At 46.3% G+C, this 18,401-nt stretch overlaps 1 protein-coding gene across 1 annotated transcript; it reads right to left on the reverse strand.

Annotated features, from left to right (window-relative positions):
- Positions 1 to 5,979: 5,979 nt before the first annotated feature.
- Positions 5,980 to 10,869, reverse strand: LOC136639693 (blue-sensitive opsin-like). The gene is made up of 5 exons (XM_066614105.1): positions 10,482 to 10,869; positions 9,968 to 10,136; positions 9,588 to 9,753; positions 6,936 to 7,175; positions 5,980 to 6,108 (listed from the first exon to the last, which is right to left on the reverse strand). The coding sequence occupies exons 1-5, from the start codon at positions 10,867 to 10,869 to the stop codon at positions 5,980 to 5,982; spliced, it is 1,092 nt and encodes a 363-aa protein (XP_066470202.1).
- Positions 10,870 to 18,401: the final 7,532 nt, after the last annotated feature.

Genomic DNA, 18,401 nt, shown 5'->3' on the forward strand with positions numbered 1-18,401 from the left:
TGAGAAGCTGAGGTGGAAGAAGACGCACAACAAAGAAGGCAGTACCAGTGGGATGCTGCAGGGACTGGACCCCCACAGGTACCTTGGGTAGCTAAGCAAGTGTCAGCTGCTATCACACTCAAGGAGAAGGCCATTTATGTTTGTGCCTTTGTGTGAGGCATTTGGGGGGAAGGGGGCTTCAGTGGTACTTAGTGAAATATGCAAACTTGTGCACAGGAGAAATTTCAGCAATTAAATTAATGGTGCATGCTGGGGTGGAAGGGGCATGGTTGCTTGATGAAATGTTGCAAGGCCCATCTGTTTGCTGGTGCATCTCAATGTGATAACAGCATGATGCTGTGCATGCCTACTCAGAAGTAAGTCCCATTGTCTTCAATGGGGCTTACTTCCAGGAAAGTATGCATAGGATTGAAGCCATAGATATTGTTCTTGTGCAATGGATTGAGTACTCAAGGGGTGGGAGTTCAGGTTTGGTGAGGGGAGGCGAAAACATTTCAGTGGGAGGGAGATGAGATTCACAGCATAATTCAAGGGTGTGTGCTTGGATATTTAAAAGATTAAGTTATATGAGCAACTGTGCAATTTAACTGCCCTTCTTGTGGGTACCTTTTGTGCCTTACAATAACGAGAGGAATTATCCCATGTGGTCCAAAGTACAGGAAGAGAGACTCCCCCCCCCCCAAATGGCACCTCTAATTCACCCACTCCAGAGAATAAATTGACACAGAGGGAGAGGTTCTGCACACGGTACAATTGTGCTGATTTTGGAATGGCTCTTGTTTTTCTACAGTTGTGCAACTAAATTCATCAATGTGAGCCACCAAGGGATACAGTCTCCAAGTGACAGGGCAGGCAGCAATATCAGTAGCTTATGCCTCTCTTATGTCAGCTTCTTCTGCTGTTGCAGAGAGTTGAGATCTTAGCAGCTCCCAAAACCCCATCCCTCAGTGCTTGATTGTTCAGAATGTTCCTTCTGCACACCCAGACCACCTGATGCTCTTCTGTTTCTCCCAGCAAGGGTTTCAGCAGCTCATCACCCTAACTTCTCAAGCAGGGGTCTCAGCTGGTTGTGTTGCCTCTAATGGTGGGGTTTCAGTATGTCCTTGAAGTCTTCAGTCACTTCCACCTCCAGGTCCCACTTCTGGAAGTGGCTGCCATGGAGAATGTCTTCTTTGATGCCTGGTCAAACTCAAGCGTTCTGGATAGTGCAAGGAAGCTGGGTTGCATACCTGAATGTCTCTCAACCAATTGCTTGTGTGATACATGTCATAGGTGCTGATTTCTGCTTTTTTTTTCTCCCCCAACATGCTGAATGGTGTCTAGAAGGGTCTTCTATTTTCCGCCACACCCACAGCAGCTGAGAAAGGCAATGAAACTGTGAGCTGTGGAAACCTGGGCAAAACCTAGAGTTGAAAGCTAAGTATCAACCAGGGATATCAGTCCTTCAGTATTTTAGGGACCATGTCCTTCCTTCTGGTGGGAGGGGAGACCCTAAAACTCAATAAAGGGAGGACTGTGATTTCCCAAACATGAAACCTATGTGGTATAGTGGTTGAAACAGGATCAGAACAACCTGGGTTCTGCATCCTCACAAAGCTAACCAGTTGCTATCTCTCACTCGGACCTACTTTGCAAGACTGCTGTGAAGACAAAACATGAAAGAACATATGTGCTACCTTGAGCTTCTTGGAGGAAGGGTGTGATCAAAATCTGATTGACAGAGGGACATAACAGTGTCTTCATATTTTGAGTTTTCATAGGACCTAGGTGGGATTAATGGTCTTCAGTTTGGGCTGGGATCTGATTGCTTTTTTGAGAATGGGGTAGTTTTTTGAGAATGGGCTGTTGTGGCTGGATCCTTCAAAGTAGTGAAAATACTTCCAAGTAATAGATTTATGGTTTTGGCTTATAGATTGGATTGTCGGGTCTCTTAGTTGGGTCTTGCTCCCCAGCTTCCTGGGCTCTCGTCAGGAATTCCGCTAGTTCTGAACTATTTACAGTTGGAAAAAGTTCACTACTAGCAGAACTCGGCCGCGCGCCCTGTGCTCTTCGGGGGGGCAAGGCCCCAAGGCAAGCTGTGGTAAAGGGGCTGGGCAAGGGGTACCCATCTCCCAGACACAATTGCATTAGCAACATGTCCATGTACAGGCTCCTTGTGTTTTGAATTCAAGGCCCTTCCTGGATGGGTTGCTGTTTTTCCACACAGCCCAGCCCCCATCCCACAGAGAATGGGAGAAATAGATGTCCCATCACCTTCATGACTGCAATCCCCATTAACCAGCCTTCATAGTAGATTCCAAAGTTGCAATTCCAGTGTCTTTATTCGTGTCCCCAGGGGATGGTGGGGAAGGGGCACACTATGTGCAAAAAGGATTATACTTACAGAGACAGGAGATCATTACAGAAACGGCAACAAGATTGGGGGAGCGGGGGTCATGACTACATATTTACAAACTACCACAATCACTGCCCTGCAATACCTGTCAGCCAGTGGGGGGGGGGGGTGCTAAAGGGGAGTGCTAAAGTGGGAGGGGTGCTAAACGGAGTCAGTATCTTAGTTGTCCAGGTAATCTTGTGCAGACGGCTCAGTGCTCAAATTGTGGGGAAGAAATGGGGCGGGCCACCTCAGCCCCTGTTCTTTCATGACAACCTCCTTAGCTTTTGCTTTTAGAAGGTTTGGGGGGGCATGGTTTGACTCCTCTATCTTTGCGTCCCTTAATTGCTTTCCACCATAATTCAAGCACTATCACGCACACTTTTTCACATACCTGCAAATTATGTGTCTCTCCTCCCCTCCCTGGCTTTAGGAGAAGGAAATGGCAGGTAAGGAGTAAAGCTCATTGCATGTCCTCCCCCAAAAGTTAAATAATTGAAACACTCGAGGAGTCACAAGTCTTCTTAGCTTCACACAGTTCTGCATGTTTTTGTTGGTTTTATTCTTTTCCTTTACTCCAGAGCAGGGGTGCCCAAACCCTGGCCCTGGGGCCACTTGCAGCCCTTGAGGACTCCCAATCTGGCCCGTGGGGAACCCCCGGTCTCCAATGAGCCTCTGGTCCTCCCAAGACTTGCTGGAGCCCGCACTGGCTCAGCACAACTGCTCTCATTGTGAAGGCCAACTGTTCAACCTCTCACATGAGCTGTGGAATGAGGGCTCCGTCCACTGCTTGCACACATCTGTGATGCAGCAGTGGTAGCAAAGGAAAGGCTGGCCTTGATTTGTGCAAGGCCTTTTATAGGCCTTGAGCTATTGCAAGACCTTCGTTCATTTATATAAGTTCCATGTCCAATATATTCATGTATGTACATTTATTCAAATTTGAAATGTAAATTAATTCTTTTTTCCCCGCCCCTGACAGTGTCAGAGAGATGATGTGGCCCTCCTGCCAAAACGTTTGGACACCCCTGCTCTAGAGTGTACACTGTACAGTGTGAGCCAGGAAGTCCCTGTCTCAGCCATAGGCTCACTAGGTGCCCTTAGGCAAAACCAGCGTACAGCTCCCCTCTGGCGATACTGAGATATTAATACTGGCCTGCTTTAAGTGGGAGTTGTAAGGATTACTGAGATGATGTAGATGAAATGCTTTGAACGTGTTGACAGGCTCTGTAAATATTCAGTGTTATTGGCTCCTATCTTTTGTGGCTCTAGAGGCAGGCAGTTGCTGTTCTCAGCAATTATATAAGGATTAGAGTATATGCCACACAGGGTCTTCCAATATAGCCCAGCAAAAGAGCCACATAGTTGTTGAATAAATAGCATTAGGGTGGTCACAGAGTCTGCTTGAAATGCAATTGTTTTAAAGCTGGGTTTCTCTAAAGGTAGACTAGATTACATGTTGGATGTTTTCTGATGGGCTGATTCTAAAGTCCTGCAGAGCCATGCTGTGGTGTGTGCATGCACACAAGTGTCTCTGTGCTTGCCATCAAGTGGTTCTGGTGATCTACACCTCGCATTGGTCACTCAGAAAGGTTGTAGCCAATGATTTAGGGACACCTTGACTGTAAGGCTCTTCTGAATGTGTGAGCTCTGTGGGCACCTGTTGCCTTTTACTGTGAAGCTTTCTGCAAGCATCTGTATGTTCTTGCTGACCCCTACTGGAGGGAATGAGAGGTGGAGGAACAGAAAGAAGGAAGGGGTTGGGTAGAATTTTTGCTACATTAGTAGGGCTGGCCCATGCATGAGGCTCACTGAGGTGGTTGCCTCAGGCAACAGAATGGTGGGGAAAACCCACCTGCATCCATGCACTTACCTCAGTTGCAACTCCTCCCACTCCCTGAATTGGAAACAAAAGAGGGGGACAGAGCAGAAAATGAAACGCAGAGGTTCTGGCTCACATAAGAACATAAGAACAGCCCCACTGGATCAGGCCATAGACCCATCTAGTCCAGCTTCTTGTATCTCACAGCGGCCCACCAAATGCCCCAGGGAGCACACCACTCTCCACTCTTTGTGCTTCCTTTTCTGCTCCATCCTCCTCTTCCTTTTCCAAGAGAACTGCAAGGCAGGCACATCCCCAAGCAAGGGGAGGCAGCTTTTGGCAAGCTGCCTCAGTGACTTCTCCTGTACCTTTAGAGCAGTGTTTCTCAAACTAGATGGGTCGCGAGCCCATTTCAGGTGGGTCCCCATTCATTTCAATATTTTATTTTTAATCTATTCGATTTGATGCTATAATGGTATGTGACTGCATTCGGGAAAATTTTACAGATCTGTACTTTTAACAGGCTACTATGTATATGCTTTAACAATGACATATTTATATATGTCATATTTATATTATATGTCATATTTATATGACATATTTTACAATGCCACACATTTAACATTTAACAATGGGGCTTACTCCACTTACTCCAATGGGGTAAGTGTGGCTAGGATTGCAGACCTTGGGATGTTTGGGAACAGATCAGCAACAACATGGTAGGGTTAGGAGGGTTCTTCTTTATTTTAAATACATTTTTAAACTTATATGTATTGTAAACTTTTAATTTACTTAATTAATTTGATTTTGTGATATGGAGAATCATTTATGTCAGAAGGCCAGATACAAGGGAGGGAACCAGGATGAGGTCTCTTATTATCTGGTGTGCTCCCTGGGGCATTCGGTGGGCCACTGTGAGATACAGGAAGCTGGACTAGATGGGCCTATGGCCTGATCCAGTGGGGCTGTTCTTATGTTCTTATGGAGGGTGTTAAAAAAAATTTCCTGCTTGATGATGTCACTTCTGATCATGACATCACTTCCAGGTCAATGACGCCACTTCCAGTGGGTTCCAGCAGATTGTTGTTCTAAATAGTGGGTCCCGGTGCTAAAATGTTTGAGAACCACTGCATTAGATAATAAACTGCTCCCCAACTCCAAGTTGTCATCTACAAAGGAGACACAGGGGGTGCTTTTGTACCTCTTCTGACACTGGTGGGGAGTAGTCAAGTACATTCCCTGCAGTTAGAATTATGATGTGTCAAATCAGCAGTTCATAGCACTCCCCATTTCTGGTGCCCGTAAGCCAGAACTCAGGGAAACTTTCCTGTATAACCCATATACTCTCCTTATTTTAGACATGTCTGCACTGGCAGAAACAAGGAAGGCTGGACCAGCCAGGCAGTACTTCCAGGAGGAGAAAGACTTGATTGTACTGAGTACCTGGTGTGTAACTCTCTTGGATGCCACCTATGGCTTCTTCAGCACATGTGAAAATGTCACTCACCAGATTGGGACAGGAAGAGTCCATGAACATAGCAGCTAGGTACAGTCCAACTTAAAGTACAGCAGAGAGACTTGTAGAGCAATGCCTGCTAGGATATGCAACATGATTGGCCTGCACTGTAGCCAAATACCTGCTGGGAGAAATGGAATTGGCATGGGCCACTTGCTGGAGTAGTGCACGCACTGGAGCACACTGCTGTGCAATGCAAGGGATGGTGCTGGGTACAGAAAGAGAGTTCCCCTGTGGTAGAGCTGGTAGTGTGGGCATTGCTCATGGTTATGCTGGGGACACTTGACTGGAGGACACTGAGGAGACCTGGGTGGCTTGTGAAGAACCCGAAACGTCATCCTCATCACCAAAGGGGCTTTTGCCACAGAAGACAAGCTTCATCATGCAGGAGCGGAACTGCAAGGGAGAGAGGTTTAATCAGCAGGGATACCACTGCCCCAGGGAGGGAAGAGGGAGCTTTCAGAGCCTTAACCCACTAAAGAGATGCAGTGACATCCCCACTGGGAAACAGCAAGGCTTTCAGACAGTTTTCCCATGTCAACTTATTTGCCCGATGGACTCCTGCCAATGATCCCCCTGCACGGAGGATTCCCATGAGTCTTTTAGGACACAGACTTGCTTTGTGCAGAGCACATGTCACACTTGGTGGGCCTCACCAATGTCTTATATGAGCTGAGAGGGCAACCCAGGTTTGCTCAACATTCTCTGGTGGCTGTACACGGCAGGGAAAGTAGAACCTGCATCAGGAGTTGACTAGGTCAGACCCGTGGGCCTCTGAGGCTGCGCAAGGCTGACTCTTGAAGCACCCCAATGTGAATAGCTGGTAGGCAGTGGTGGAGCAGCTCACACCATTGCTCCCTTCTTCCACCCTCCTTTTGGTCTCTAGACTCAGAGACTCTCCACAGATGTACTGCTACTTGTGTCTAGTAAGGGGTTATAGCTGCAGCTGACTTGAAAGGGGGTATTAAGCACAGCTCAAGTGGAGCAGTAGACCAGAGAAAAGTTCAGGAATAGATGCCACCACATAAACTAAGCCTGAGTTTCTATACTCTTTGCATTAACCCCTGGCCATAAAGGAAGACAATGATGTATTCAGGGAGAAGAGATGGAATGCCAGGGCCCTGACTGACTACAGGGAGAGCATAAGTAGCATGGGATGAATTCTTTGCTCTCTTTTCTTGCCCAGCCCAGCCTGATTCCAGTTGCTTCTTGTCTATGCTGACCTGCTTGTTCATGAAGACATAGATGATGGGATTATATACAGTGGATGCCTTGGAGAAGACAGAAGGGATGGAGGCCAGAGAGACATCAAAGGGTTCCCCGCGATGTGTCACTATCCACAATGAAAAGGAAGCATATGGCAGCCAACACACCAAAAAGCCCATCACCATCACGATTACCATCTTGGTCACCTCTCTCTCAGCCTTTTGTGTTGTGGCTGACTGCTCCTGCTGCTTGGCAACCTGGATGGGAGGGAATAAAAGATTTTATTGGTGAGAGTCACTAAAGACCAAGTGGCAGAGAGTGAGCGGCACAGTACAAGAGCTATCATATGGATGTGACCTGCATACACCTTGTTGGGGAAAGACAAGGGAGAACAACAGCACAGGGGTGGATTGGATGTGTTAGTTAAGCCTAAAATGGGCTGTTAGGTGCAACCAGTTATATAAATAGGAGTCAAGGGCTCTGCTTCTGCTGCGAAATAACCCACTACAATAAAATGCTGACTCCACTTCCATGTTGGAGCTTAGTATCCCAGCAATATATTTCTGAATGTACCATTCTTACCAGCAATCAGAAACCAGGGACCCAGTGGCTTATCTAGTTCAAACCAGGTTGTTCCTACCTACAACATCACCAAGAGATGGCAACCTTTTCTTTGAAACCTCCAAGACCATAGATTCCTCTGCTGCTTTTAGGATTGTTCCAATTTCCACTCAAAAAACCTCCCTTCTTAACACATTCCAGGTACAATCCTAACCTACTTTCCAGCACGAGACATAAAGGCAATGCCGCTCCAAGGTAAGGGAACAAACATTCCCTTATCTTGAAGAGGCCTCCATGAGTGCCACCCAATTGCAGGATGCAGCACATGTCCCGTTAGCACAGCTATGCCAAAGCTGGAAAGTGGGTTAGGATTTGGACCTAAACCTTTCTTTTCTTGTCCTATCTCATATGATACAGAGCATGATCCACTGGGAAGTTCTCCTGCACAAGCCCCGTTGAAATTAATGGGGTACTTCACAGTTGACTTGCCCATCATAAATATTGATTCTTCCTCTGCTCCCTCAGTTCCTTCAGATTTTCTTCATTGCACTTTCTGCTGTAGCCAGCAGAGGCAGAAACAGCTCAACTGAGGGAGGACAGCAGTATCAGGGGGGCCAGCTAGTGGCACAGATCTGCACACATTGGCATGCCCTCACAGGAATGTTGCATATGAAAGCAAGCACACATTGTCTCAACAAACCAGCAAAACCATCACTGTGGATGTAGGTGCTGTGCATGCTTGACAACTGTTGCTAATGTGCACCCTCTTGCCAGTTATGTGGCGACAAACAATTCAGTGCTTCTCCCCATCCTTGGATACAACCATATACATGCCCACCTATTTTCTGTTGACACCATATTTGCTTACCTCTTTTAAAATGATCTGATCTTATGTGTTTTTGATCAGGTGCAGTCCTGGAACATGCTGGAATCCCTAGCATGTATGCACTGCTGAAACAGAGACACCTGCGTTGGCTCGGTCATGTCGTGAGAATGGATGAGGGCCGAATCCCAAAGGATCTCCTCTATGGAGAACTCGTGCAAGGAAAGCGCCCTACAGGTAGACCAAAGCTGCGATACAAGGACATCTGCAAGAGGGATCTGAAGGCTTTAGGAGTGGACCTCAACAAGTGGGAAACCCTGGCCTCTGAGCGGCCCGCTTGGAGGCAGGCTGTGCAGCATGGCCTTTCCCAGTTTGAAGAGACACTTGGCCAACAGACTGAGGCTAAGAGGCAAAGAAGGAAGGCCCATAGCCAGGGAGACAGACCAGGGACAGACTGCACTTGCCCTCAGTGTGGAAGGGATTGCCACTCCCGGATTGGCCTTTTCAGCCACACTAGACGCTGTTCCAGAACCACCTTTCAGAGCGCGATACCATAGTCTTTCGAGACTGAAGATTGCCAACATGATTAACCAATCATTTTGGAGTAGAGTATGGAGCTGTCATATTTTACCCCAGAGTGAATTGGTTAATAGCACTTCCCTGGAAGGGGACTGAAACCCATACCTGTGGTTTCAAGAGGCAGTGCTCTTGACCACCATGCTCTACACGTCAGGCCGATGCAAAACATCTAAGATTCTAAACCATTCTAAAAGAGGTAAGCAAATAAGTTGTCAGCAGCATATATGTCAAACAAGCATGTGACTCCTGTTCTTCATGCAGCAAATGTTCAGTCCTTGACATTTCCCCCTTACGCATTGGTTCCCAAACTTTCTCAACTGGTGCCTCCTTTGACCTACTGGGCCATTGATCATGGCTCCCCATTAGGGCTACAGTTCTATACATTGTATAGGGCAGCAGGTTTTTCATGAGGATTCCAAGCTCCTCTGGCTGGTTTCTTTGGCTCCCAGCTCATAGTTTGGGAACCACTGCTCTAAAGGATCTCAGGTAGCAGACCTTAGAAAGATCCTATCAGAGCAGACAGTACTGAATTCAATAGACCAGGAGAAGCACCACCCATTCATATTTACTCCTATTGAGACACACTGTTTAGGTTTATCTGTTCACTTCACACACCTGTATATTTTCTCTCCTGTAGCTATGCCTTTCTTAGTACTGTGCCTCAACCTTAGGAGGGGGACTGGGAGGGAGGAGGGGTGGTACTCACAGCACGCAAAGTGAGGAGAAGACGACCATATGAGAAGACTATAACAGATAGTGGCACCCCAAAGCAGAAGCAGAAGAGGAACATCACGTAGGACTCATTGTTCCACTTGTTGTTGGTTGTATACCAGTCAGGGCCGCATGAGCATTGCAGCCCCTCAGGGATATACCTAAGGGAGTTAAACCAGACAGTACATTTCCTTGCAAACACTCACTGAACCTTTTCTACACATATCAGGCACTGCAAAGAAGTGAGAAATCTCAGGCACAGAAACAACATTGCCAACTCCACATATGCTACCAACTCACCTTTGCTACCCATGTCTCAAATCTCAACTCTTTCTGCACTCCCCTCCAAACATACCGTTAGTCTCCAACACATACCTGCTCCAGCCAAACAAGGGTGGTAATGAAGCTACCAAGCCAATGATCCATGTGATGATGCAGCCAACAATGGCATGAGTGCCTCGGAAGGTGAAGTTTCCCAGGGGTTTGCAAATAACAAGGAAGCGTTCAAAGGCCACCACTGCCAAGGACCACAGGCTCACCATACCTGATGGGAAGTGGGAGACAAGAGTCAGGGATGTCTGGCTGCCTGTGGCAGTCACAGAAACCATGTGTTGATGGGTTAGCAGATGCAGGCAGTTGCTACACACCTCTTCCATCCTTCCTTCAAACCTCGGTCTCTCCTTTTGCATCTCTGTTCTCAAGGTGCACTGTTCAGAATGATGCTGCCTCTTGCTTGCTGCCGATAAGTGGCCCTTAAGGACCCTGAGTCCTCAGAAATCCCCATCATCTCACATCATAATACTTCTGCTCTCCCAGTTCTGCATCCTTACTCTTACCCCCCCACTCCCCCCCAAGCCAGATATGCTGAATTCTTATTTTTCTTGCTTACCCCCCAAAGTGGCAGAAAAGCCCTCTATCTTGCAGGCAATAGGACCGAGGGCAAAGTACATCTGGCTGAAGCTGTAGAAGGCAGTGACAGATCCAATGCAGACCACCAGCAAGTTTGACACAGCAAGGTTGACCAGGATGTAGTTGAGGTGGGAGCGAAGTTTCTTATACTTGAAGGTGCAGAAGATGGTGAGGGCGTTGATGGGCACCCCAAGTACAACCAACATGAACATGAAGGCAGCCATGCCCATAAAAAGGCCTGGACTACCCAGGTGAGTCTGAGGTACCAGGAAAGGGCTGAGAGTTGTGATGTTGGCAACATCCAAGGGTATCGGGATGAAGAAATCATCAGGGAGGTCATCCCAGGTATCAGGCCGGCCTTTGTTCATGGTAGAGGTGAAGGATGAGGAAAAGAACAAAGTGGTGAGATTGGAGGGTTGAATAGGCAGTGGGATGCGTGTAAGATTGGAGGGATGGGATGTGTAAAGGGCTGATGGATGGGAGAGAGAGAAGGGGGAGATGGGCAGAGGGAGTCTGCTTGGGAAGGGATGGATGAAGACAGAGAAGCAGCTAAATGAGGCAGGACACAGACAATGCAGAAAAGCCTGGCTTCCCTTTACATCCCTTTGCTCCAGGTGGCATGGGCACTCAGACAGCCTGGGGTGCCACAGGAAACAGATAATGAGTCACAGAGTGGTCCTACAAGACCTTTTTATACCTTAGGGGTCCCGGGGGCTCTCCTGGCACAGCTACAAGTGAACTGTTCCACCTCCCTCAGCATTCCTGTCTTCCTTAATCGCTCTTAAGGCTGGAAAGCCTCAGCTAAGCCAAGCTTATCCTCAAGGACTGTGGACAAGTTGTAGCAAAAGGGGCTAGGAAAGACGGGTTTAGCTGCCTGCCAAGCTGCTTTGCAGGTCCATAATCAGACACTGGAGCCTGATTAACGACTCAAGGGGGGAGGAGGGCAGGTCAGATAAAGGGAGAGGCTAAGAAGCTGAGTTGAGGAGCAATGTAGAGATGCCCTTATTTTCTCAGCAATGCATCTCCAGCTGCAACTCAATTGGGTATCCCAAACCCATGCTGCAGCCCTTTGCTCTCTTAGACCCAAACTTTCTTCTGTTCAGCTGAGACACTCTAGGACTGACCCACTACTCCTCTACTATCCCAGCTGAAACTTCTTGCCTTGATGTGCGATGCACTTCTATCTTTTTCCTGGACTCTATTCAGTTCTAAGACTGGCACTCAGCTTATGTTATCATTAGTCCTACCACAGTCATACCTACATTGGCACTTTTGGGCTGCTTAGACGACTACTTCTGAAATGTAATGAGGATGACTTCCTTATTAATAACACTTCTGCCTACCAACACTAAGTCAGCAATAACGCTGGGCAAGAGTACACATATGAAGGAGCAAAGCAGGAATAAGAGAAATGTTGCTGTGGTGAAAAATTCTATTACTTCCTGTCCTAATTCCTCACTGCGGGAACTTCCCCTGGTCCCTTACAAATCAAAGGAGCAGTGAAACTGACCTGATAACAGTATTCTACTCTTCACAATTTTTCTTTGGGATTTTAAAAAGAAATGTTCTTGAGATGTGCAGCATTCCTGAGGGAGACAGAGCTTTGCATGAGTTCTCCAGTACCCTATTGTGTGGAGAATCCTTATTATACAAACATTAAACAATCTTTATTGTGTACAGTGCAAATCAGTTCCAAAATTAAAATGAGAATACATCTGTGTGCTTTATACTTCATGGGTATGTCACAGTGGGACAGACAAAACAATAAGGCTGCAATCCTAAATTAATTTATTCAGCTATAAATCACACTGAATCCAATGGAACTGACTCCCTAGTAAATGTGCTTAAGATTGTAACTTAAGGCTGCACTCCTGTGCACACTTATTTGGAAGTAAGCCCTCCTGAACTCAGTGGAACTTATCCAAGGCCAGTACAAGACTTCCTGATGGCTGAGGCAGCATGCCAAATGCTACCCCCCCTTACTCAATGATGTGCCCGTCCTCCTCCAGTCTCTACTGCCAACAAGCTAGCACCCTTCTCCCTTCCACATTTCCTCTTCCTCTCTGCCCTCTCTATCTTTTCCAATCCAGAGAGTAGGAGGAGAGGGAGGAGTAGGGGAGGCAAGTAGACTGATACAGACCAATCGGAGCCCCACCAATTTGCTCTCTGTGGTGACTGCTTCATTTGGCCTCATGGTTGGGCTGGCCCTGGACTTACTTTGTGTTGATATGCCTAAGATTGTACTGTTAGTCAGTCAGTCAGCGTACTATGGACAAGTCTACAGTATTCTTGTTACCAGTGTTTGAAAAGGTTTGGTATAGATAACTAATTCTCTAACTGTTTCTGAGACAGGATCCCCCTTTAACTTGTAACAATGGGATCCACTTTTTAAAAATAGTACAGGCATGTGCACATATCCGCTGAAGGTTCCATTCCAGAATCCACAGATATGGGGGGACGCCCCCCATCAGCGGCTTCACTAGGGGGTACAGGCTGCACCAGGTGATGTGTATTGGGGGTGACACCACTACTGGCCAAAAAATTTTAAATCATGGAATTTTTGAATAATACCATCATGTTCTATATCATTTGATGCATAATTTCATGCAGAATACAATGAAACAAGTTTAAATATCTCTATTCTATCAAAAGTTATTAAAAGTTATAGTCAAAAAGCCAGTAGCGGGCAGAGTGCTGCTACATCACCACACCGACCACCCAGGGTGTTGCCCCGCCCACTGCATGGGAGGAAGTCTATCATGGGGGTGATGTGCTGGCCTCCCACAATAGGTGACACAAACCCTAGTGCCCCCCATCCTCCAGAGACGAAGGGAACTGCGCTCACCTCCAAGGAGTCTTCTGAAAAGAAAAACACATTTTTATTGCCTTTAAGGTGTTTTGAGGCCCGGGGAAACCCTCTGGAGCAGTGTTTCTCAAACTGTGGGTCGGGACCCACTAGGTGGGTCGCGGACCAATTTCAGGTGGGTCCCCATTCATTTCAATATTTTATTTTTAATATATTAGCACACACGCACAATTAACATACCCCTGCATATACTTGTGTCTCTTATGTATGTATCCTATAATAACTTTCATTAGAGTTTGGAAATCTAAAGAATATCCTTCAAGAAAATAATGGTTAGAAACAAATGTGTCACCTATGGCAAAATGTATCACATATAGGGCGCAATCCTAAACAACTTTCTAGCACTGACATAGCTGTGCTCATGTGGCATGCACTGCAACCTGCAGTGGGGAGGGAGTCGAGGGGGCCTCCTCAGGGTAAGGGCATTACCTTACCTTGGGGCTGCATTGCGGCTAAGTCAGTGGTCAAAAGTTGGTTAGGACTGAGCCCATAGACAAGTAACAGAAGAGAGTAAAGGAATTTATAAAAGAGCAGGACATTAATTTTTCCTGCCAACTGTGCAGGCACCTTTTAAAGTGGTGTCCTCTTATATTTAGCAGAAGGAGAGCAACTGCCCCTTCTCGCCCCAGCATGGCATCTTAACCAGTGGCTGTTGCTAATGTCTCCTCTGTGTGTGTTGTTTTTTTTAAGTGTGAGCCCTTTGGGGACAGGGAACCATTTGATTTATGTAAACCACTTTGTGAACTACTCTTGTTGAAAAAAGGTATATAAATATAATTATTAATAATTTTCACTGATTCATTACAGCTCTGTTTAAACAAAGTATGGTATGTCAAAAATCTGAAATTTATGAATTGGTAAAATACATACATTATTTATGTTTTCACAGGGTTTTTCTTTTAATACAATTGCTGTTCTTTTTTTAAGCAAGAAAACAAACATAAGCTTGACTAAAATCTGAGAGATTTTTCCAAATGAACTAGAACATAACCCAGACCTAAAATCTCCTGACTGCATTGAACCTGAATTGGAAACAACCAAATTTCTTTCTTTTTTTTTTTAAAGTGAGAACTGGTTCAAAATAAGTGATTCACTAATCAGGCACTGAGTTTTCAATTGCATTATTAATGATTATTTTCTTTTTTTTTCAATTCTGTGATTTTTTTTTGCTTGCAAAATCTTTTAAAAAATTTTAAAATTAACAGTTTAAAAAATATTTTTTCAAGTTAGTTACCATTGTTTTCATTTCACAGAATTACAGCCCAATCCTATCCTCCTACCCCCCCCCCCCAACTGATGCAGCCACACCAAAATGGCTTGCACTGCAGCCTGTGGAGAGGGCACTCATGAAAGTCTTATCTGGGTACTTGTGGAGCGGTCTACTCGGATCTGCACTAGACCTGCATGAGAAATTGTTGGCGCAGGTCTGCATGGACCCAGGTTTCAGAATCAGGTCTGGGAAAAGGGTTTGGATTTGGCCGCCACTCCTGCTGCCAATCCACCTCCTTCCCAGACTCCATCTTCTCCCATTGCCTCCCTGTTCCACCCACCCCCACCCTCGTTCCGCCCTCCTCCCTCTGTCCCATTCCACCTTCCCCGCCATCCTACCTGGGTCAATATGTCTGCAAAAATTGTCTGCTGCTTGGGGGAAGATAGCGCTTCCTACCAGCACTTTGGGAGCATGCAACTCCACTTGCTGCTGGAAAGCCTTTTTCAACTGCCATAAGGCAGTTAACGTGAGCAGAACACTTGTTCTGCCAGCATAAGAGCCCAATCAGGCTGTTAGATTACTAGAAAAAGAGAGATTATTCTGCATGAAATGTATCTAGATGCGTTCAAACTAGTTGAAAATGTCTGAATTAGTTACTGAACAGCTTTTTAAAGTTAGTATCTGAACTGGAACTGAACCAGTAAACCTGTACCAGAACCGAACTCAAATTTTAACTGATTTGATTTCCTCATGTGGCCTTAGCAGGTTATTCTCAAAGGTTCAGGGTGTCTCTACAGCAGATACTGGCTGAAAACTGGTGTGCCAGTAACAGAGAATGAAACCTGCTTGTTTCTGTGGAGCCCTGTTCCTTCATCTCCATATCCCCAGCCGGTTTCTTGGTCATGGTATACCAGAATACCATAATGGTATTCCATTATGGTGTAATAATGGAATATTGACTTTTGGGACCATAGATGGATGGATGGATGGGGGGAGGGAGGGAGATGTGTAAATTCACATCTGCCCCAACTTAGACATTCCAGGAATAAATGGTTCTTTCCCAGCTCATTAGCTCAACTAAATATTTTTGGAAATGGATAAAAATTATAATTGAGCTTTGGGAATATATGTACCAATCTCCCTGACAAAGGGGATTAGCTGCTAAATCAGGAGTACATTCTACTTTGGTTTACTAAATTGAATGTTTGTGCCTTCAAAGTGGCTATTGGGATTGCTTTTGTTATTTCTCTTGTCAGAAAGAAACGGAGCAGACAGGCCAAACCCATTGACATCTAGGTAGCAATGGATTGGGTGATACTGACAGATTTGGGAATGAGCACAATGTAATGACGACAAGGTGGTTTCAGGTTGGGCTTGAATTAGGCTCACTTAGTGAATACAAGTTGCCTCCTCCATCCTTCTCCATCAAAGGTAACTGACATAAAGTGTCTCTAAATCAACCCACCATCCTATATCATTCCTGTAACTTCCATCTGCTGCTTCCTGGCCTACTTTACTGCCCCATGGGCTCCAAGCCAGAGGCTCAGGAATTAGCCATGTCGGTCAGTGCTGCAGCATGATCCATACCATTTCACCCTTCCTATGCTAGGTGGGGAACAGGAAAGGTGCCAGCAGCAAAAACTAGAGCAAGAAGATCTCAGGATTGAGGTCAGGGAACTGCGCCTCACACAGGCAAACATGCACTCACACCTCCCCCCCCCCCCCAAAAGAAAAGGAATGGCGGAGTTAAAATGACCAGGGATGGAAAGGAATCATAGGAAGAGCTGTGGTATGGGAGACCTGGTCTGCAGTTGTGAAGCAGGTTGGTGGACCAGGACAGTGGGTTTGGAAAGAAGGACACTGAATTGAAGAAGAGATCACCACCAACCACCAATAGGGGACAGAAAGTAGTGGGCTTGAGCTTCTCAAACTTCTTCTGCTTCACTCCCCTTCTCCTTTTTGAATCTAGAGAGTGGGGGCAGGAGAAGAAGCAATGGAGAAGGAGAGAAGGTGGGTATCCCTTGCCAACCCACCCTCTGAGGAGCCTGCCTCAGTTGGCTTCAGGGATAGACTTGCCCTGAATATTTGGCCCCACTAGACCTCAAGGGACTCATATTTCAGTTCTCTTAGTTTGCTCTCTTCTCAGACCAGAAAACCTTTCCACAAGTGTCATGAAAGTGGAGGGGGACTTCCAGCGACCACCCGCTAATCAAGGGCAGTGATGCCTAGTGCCAAGCACTCACTCCCTTCCCACCCCCTACTCTTCCAATCGGTTTAACGTGCAGCTTGGTGGGACCAGACCTGGTAGATCCAGTCTGCTGCCATCAGTCCAAGAGATCCAGTTCCCAGAGGGGCTCCTTGGGCAAAACCCCTCCCCAAGAATGCTATTCAGGGTCCTTAAAATGCTCTCACTCTGCCAGTAATACCTGCAGAGTGGGGAGGCCGACAAATCCACTGGGCTCATAACAGGCTGAGTTTTTCAGCAAAAAGGTTTTATTTACAGGTGGGGAAAAACATGATTTAAACAGGCTCAGTTCTTACCAATAAACATCCCCTGAATGGGGCTGGCCCTGCAGGGAAGCCTCCACTTGCAGGCCGAGAGCCCGGTCCCAACTTGGCCCAGCATGTGCTGAGGCAACTAAGAGCTCCCAACCTGTGGACAGAAAGGACAAAGAAAAATCAGACAAAACACCCCCGGCTTCTTTTGGGTCCCTTTTGTGCTTCCCTGGGACTCTCCCCAGCAGCCTTCACTCTGCTTACCAGAGAGGCTCTCCCTGCCCTGCCCATCTCAAGCATGCAGCAGGAGAGAGAGAGACCGTCTCTCTCAGGCCTGGAGATTGGCCTGCCTGCCTGCCTGGCTCGAGCCTGAAGTCTCTCAGACATTGGAAGGAAATTGGAGGGAAAATCCCACACAACTGAAGAAACTACAATTGTCTGTTCCAATCAAAGATATTTTTCCTATTCTATTATTGAAGAACCACAGCTACAAATGTTAGGTCTGAAAGATAGTTAAAAATCAGGATCAGAGGCGCAAGGCTACAAGGAGATTGGATCAGAGCTGATGGGGCACTGGCAGTGCTTGGAGGAGCAGATTGATACTGAAAGTAGAGTTGCCACCTTTTCTTCTGGGCAAGGTTCCTGTGCTTTTAACAACTGAACAATAGGCAGACATTCAAAAGATGAACACTTTCTCACCACTGCATCTCCATATCAGGAAATATTTCCACTGTTCAATTTCTGCCTGTTGTGCAGATGTCAAAGCACATGAACCCCTAAGGAAGAAAAGAAGGCCATCCTTCCTTAAAGGGTTAGCAACTCATTGACAAGTCTAACCAGTCTAAGAAGAGTAGAGGGGAAGTTACTGTAACCAAAGGAGAAATGGATTATCCTTTTCAATCCCCACAGAATGGCAAAGAACACGGGAAGAAATTAAACTTGGGGGATTAGCACACAGCAGCTGTCCCTGGTCCAATTAAAGCCTGGTTCATCCGAGCTTCACACTTCCAGGAAGGGGGGCTGAGGTTGACATGGAGGAAGCTACCCAAAGACAGAGCAGGGTCCTTTAAAATTAAAAATGGCCCTCACTTGTCAAGGGTGTCTTGAAACACTGCATTTTCAGCATGGTGTAGATGCACTATGCTCTTAAATGCACAAACAGAAAAGAACTTGTGCCAAATATTTAAATAAAACCCACATTTTGCAGTGAAAACAAAACTGATTATTTGCAAATGTGGACTTATTTTAGATCATTTGGGCTCCAGTAGAATTGTGGCCTTGTGCTGGTGGAACTTATGCTCTGGCAGCACAAGGTCCTTTATGGTACA

The sequence above is a fragment of the Tiliqua scincoides genome, chromosome 2 (assembly GCF_035046505.1).
Source record: "Tiliqua scincoides isolate rTilSci1 chromosome 2, rTilSci1.hap2, whole genome shotgun sequence".
Lineage (NCBI taxonomy): Eukaryota > Metazoa > Chordata > Lepidosauria > Squamata > Scincidae > Tiliqua > Tiliqua scincoides.